The sequence below is a fragment of the Elephantulus edwardii genome, unplaced genomic scaffold (assembly GCF_000299155.1).
Source record: "Elephantulus edwardii isolate Elephantulus edwardi_28Jun2011 unplaced genomic scaffold, EleEdw1.0 scaffold00026, whole genome shotgun sequence".
NCBI classification, from domain to species: domain Eukaryota; kingdom Metazoa; phylum Chordata; class Mammalia; order Macroscelidea; family Macroscelididae; genus Elephantulus; species Elephantulus edwardii.
This window is the reverse complement of record NW_006399776.1, coordinates 17,332,614-17,336,871: the sequence shown is the minus strand read 5'-3', so window position 1 is coordinate 17,336,871 and position 4,258 is coordinate 17,332,614. Positions and strand designations below refer to the sequence as shown.

Here is a 4,258-nt window from a genome sequence, read left to right as displayed (position 1 = left end):
GTCAGTTATGGTCTCTTTGGGGTATATTCCCAGTAGTGGAATTGCTGGGTCAAATGGTATCTCGATTTTTAACTTTCTGAGAAAGCGCCATACTGCCTTCCACAGTGGTTGCACCATAAATCTTTGATTTTTAAAATTTGGTTTTTAGTAACTTAATTCTTGAAGGAAATAGATACTGTGTCTAAAGGCCTTAGCAGAGAAGTAGCTTCAGAATCTGGCCCAAACCATGGCTTGGTTCCCATAGGCTGGAATTACTTAAGCACAAAATGTGCTATGGATATATTACTCTGGTTTCTTGAGGTTTTCTACTGGAAGCCACCATATACTATTTTGTATTATATCCATAGCACATTTTGTGCTTAAGTAAAATTCAGTTTTATTTCAGACATAAACACTTTGTTTATAGCCAGAAAAAATGAGCTTGCATCACAGCTTTCTGGTCATATTTGTAGTTTAGATGTCTTGTTCCCAGCAAGGCTTCCACAAGTTCCCACAAGATGGTAGGGGGAAAAAGAATATAGATCCTGAAATGTTATTTTGACAATGAATATGATTACCCAATTTTAAGTGGGCAATACCAGTCCATTTCAGCAGGGAGCTCTGATGTATGGAGTTGCACAGCCAACCAAAAGGCGGGTGGTTTGAGGCTGCCTGCTGCTGTTCAGGAGAAAGATGGGAGCACCTTCCTCCAGTACAGTTTACAGCCTTTGACAACCCGCTTGTCAACCCTCATAGGATCAGCTGTGATTTAGCTCCAACTCGAGGGCATCTAACAACAAACATTTTCTTGTTTATCTTCAGTTCTGTTTCCTTTTTGATGACTCCCAATGTTCCTATATTTATACTTTTACATTTCAAATGCTAATTATGAATAGATGTTTACAGCTGTTTTTATCATTTTGAGTTGGGCCACATCAGGAAATGAAGGTCCTGAGAACTTTCCTCAATTGATGTCATTAAGATCACCTCTATTTTGAACTGGCAGTTCTTCCCTAGTTGTATTTTGAGTGCCTTCCAACCTGAAGGCATCATCATCTGGCTCTGTATTAGACAGTGTTCACTCCTAAGGTCTTCACTGGCCAACTTGGTAAATTGCCAGATCCTTTTTTTTAAAAAACCTGAGATTTTAATGAAAGTTTATAGAGAACTTGGATTTCCATTCATTCATTGCACATTTTCCTCCCTGCCGCCCCCTCTCAGTTAACTTTTCTTTTGAAAAAAATTATTTCATTGTGTACAGTTCCTCTCTACCCTTACCCCACACACAGTTGTCTATACCATGAAACTCTTATTCTGAACTATTGTCATGCAGATAATACCTAATCATATATTCCTGTTAAGCAGTTCTGTTTGTTATCTGTTTCAATGCAGTGTATATTATATATCCCCTTTTTTCTTAGTTTCCCCCCAACCACCATGTCAGTCCTGTTTTATAACAGTGGCATTATGCAGTATTTGTCCTTTTGTGACTGGATATTTCACTCAGCATAATGTCCTCCAGGGTCACCCATTTTGTATAATAATTCATGAGTTCCTTGTTTTTCAGTGCTACATAGTATTCCATTGAATATACCACAACTTCTTTATCCATTCATTTGTTGATGGGCACTTGGGTTGTTTTCATCTCTTTGCTGTTGTGAACAACACAGCAAGAAACTCCAGATCCTTTTTTCCAATAGGATCTTACTCTGGAAGCTCCGCTATAGCATTACCACCATGAGTGACACTGCTGGTGAATGCAGGACCAGTTGTCAGAGCTTCCAGCATCATAGCAACATACAAGCATCAAATATGACAAACTGACAGCAATGATACACTATATTATGTTTTATGGATTGAAGCTGAATATCAAGAGAACAAAGATTCTCACTGCTGGGCCAATTGACAGCATCATAATGAATGGTGAAAAGATTGAGATTGTTAAGTTTTAGTTTGCTTGACTCCACAGTCAACACTCTTGGCACCAGCAGCCAGAAAATTAAGAGACGAATTGCATTGGGAATGTCAGAGCTGTCAGGGACCTCTTCAGAGTACTGAAGAGCAACGACATCAGTCTGGGGATTAAGGTGCACCTGATACAGGCTAATGACTGGGGATAATAGAAAGAGAATTGATGCTTTTGAGCTGTGATGTTGGAGGAGAGTGTTGAATATACCATGGACTGCTAGGAGAACAAACAGGTTTGTCCTGGAGAGAGTGAGACCAGGCTGCTCTTTGGAGGCAAGGATTCTGAAGCTTCATCTGACATACTTTGAACATGTTGCAAGGAGGGATCAGACCTTGGAGAGGGACATCATGTTTGGGAGGGTGGAGGGACAGTGCAAGAAAGGCAGACCCTCAATGAGATGGATCGATTCAGTGACTGGGGTAATGGGAGTAGGTGTATCAGAGACAATGAAGCTGGCACAGGATACAGCAAGGTTTAGGGCTCTTGTACATAGAGTCACTATGAGTTGCAAGCGACTGGATAGCAGGTAACAACAGCAGCAACACAAATATGTTTCATTGTAATCAAATAAACTTTAATAAAATAAACTTTAAATTTATACAATTTATTATCTTTTCATTGGAACAGAACTCATTCATTCATTACTGTGGAGTTAGTTCTGACTCATAGCTGACCCTCCAATAGGTTTCTTAGGTTGTAAATCATATAGGAAAAGATTGCCCATCCTCCTCCCTCAGAACGGCTGGTAGATTGAAAACACCAGCAAGGTGCAGCCTTTGCGTTAGTAGTGCAGACTCTACCATTAGGACTCCCTTAGAATAAGATTTGATGCCTAAAAATTGTCCTTTTCTTACCATCATAATGGCCTTGATATTGTATTTTTAAAGCCTCTACATACTATTTCTTTCCCTATTTTAATTTTCATTAGATATCTTTTTCATTGCTTTCTAAGTAACTTGTAACTTCCCTTTCTGTTTTCTTTCTTCTGAGAGTTTAAGATTTTTTTAAATTGTTCTATTCATTTTCTGTTTTAATGTAGCCCATTAAATCTGTTTAAAAATTTTTTAATTTAATTTTTTATATATATTTAAAATTTTCTACCAGTCTATTTACAAAATTCAAATAAATTGCTTTCAAGAACAGATTCTTTTAATTTCCCTTAACCCCCACGCATCAGACTGTACGACCCCATGATTAACCCTCTTATCCCCCTGCACATCCTCATCGTTCTGCTTCCAACCTCTCTCACCCCTCTTGGATCTTGTACTCACTCTACAGTAATGGATTTATACACTATTTGTCCTTGTGGGACTGAATTAGTTCACTCAGCATAATGCTCTCCAGTCCCTCCCAAGTTAGGTAATAATTTACAAATCAAAATGTTTCTAAAGTTTTTGAAGGTTTTCATGTGGTTTTTTTCATTTAAGAGAATTAATTGTTTTTACAGAACAGTTGGACAAGCTGTGAAGAGCCCAGACAAACTACGTAAGGTGGTCTTTTGCAGAAACAAAGTCCAGCATCCTTTTCCAAATACTTGTTACAGAAAAAAACAGTCCCCTAGACGTGGGGGCTGTGTCATGGCAAATAAAGAAAATGAACTGGCTTGTGCAAGCCACCTTGCTGAAAAATTACGTCATGATAGTCGGACATATTTGATTAACTCCAGTGATTCTAGTTCACCACAGACAGAAAGCTCATCATCAAAATATAGTGGCTTTTTTCCAGAGGTAAAGAATTTTTCTAACGTTAACTTCTTTCCTATAATAGCCTTTTATCCTTTTGTCTTATACTAGCAGAATAATTTGCCACCCATTCAGTATAGACTCATTTGAGTAAATGTGAATTCTCTGAGAGAATTTTTTAGATTAACCAAATTTGAAATTGTAGTTTATTCCATTTCTTTAAATGTGTGATTTCTGAGATGGAATGAAATGGTTGACTGTAAATGTGCAGAATGACAGGTTGCCAGTAGAACTTTCAAGGAAGGGAAAAAAGGGAGAAATATTACCCAACAAGTGAACAAACCACTCTGTGCCATCACACATACCAGAGGGCTATTGAGGCACTTTTTGCTGGGCTCTCAAAATTGCTTACATGAAGTTTTGTTCAGAGTAGCGGTAAGATTGTCTGCCCTGGCTCAGGAGAATTATAATTTCTTTAGGTGATACAGATATTAAAAAGCTAGATTGTGATTATGGTTACAGAAGTCTAGAAATTTACCAAAAATCATTTAATTATGTATTTTTAGTGGGTAAATTTTATGTAAATTATACTTTAATAAAGTTTTTTTTAAAAGGTAATTTTAGAGTC

General features: G+C 37.6%; 1 protein-coding gene across 1 annotated transcript in view; it reads left to right on the top strand.

Moving 5' to 3' along the window:
* The window catches only part of KATNBL1 (katanin p80 subunit B-like 1), a 26,378-nt gene that overhangs the window by 12,437 nt on the left and 9,683 nt on the right, over positions 1–4,258 (top strand). The window contains exon 3 of the mRNA XM_006883059.1: positions 3,396–3,675. Within this exon, the coding sequence (XP_006883121.1) occupies positions 3,396–3,675 (280 nt within the window). The remainder of the gene's footprint in view (positions 1–3,395; positions 3,676–4,258) is intronic.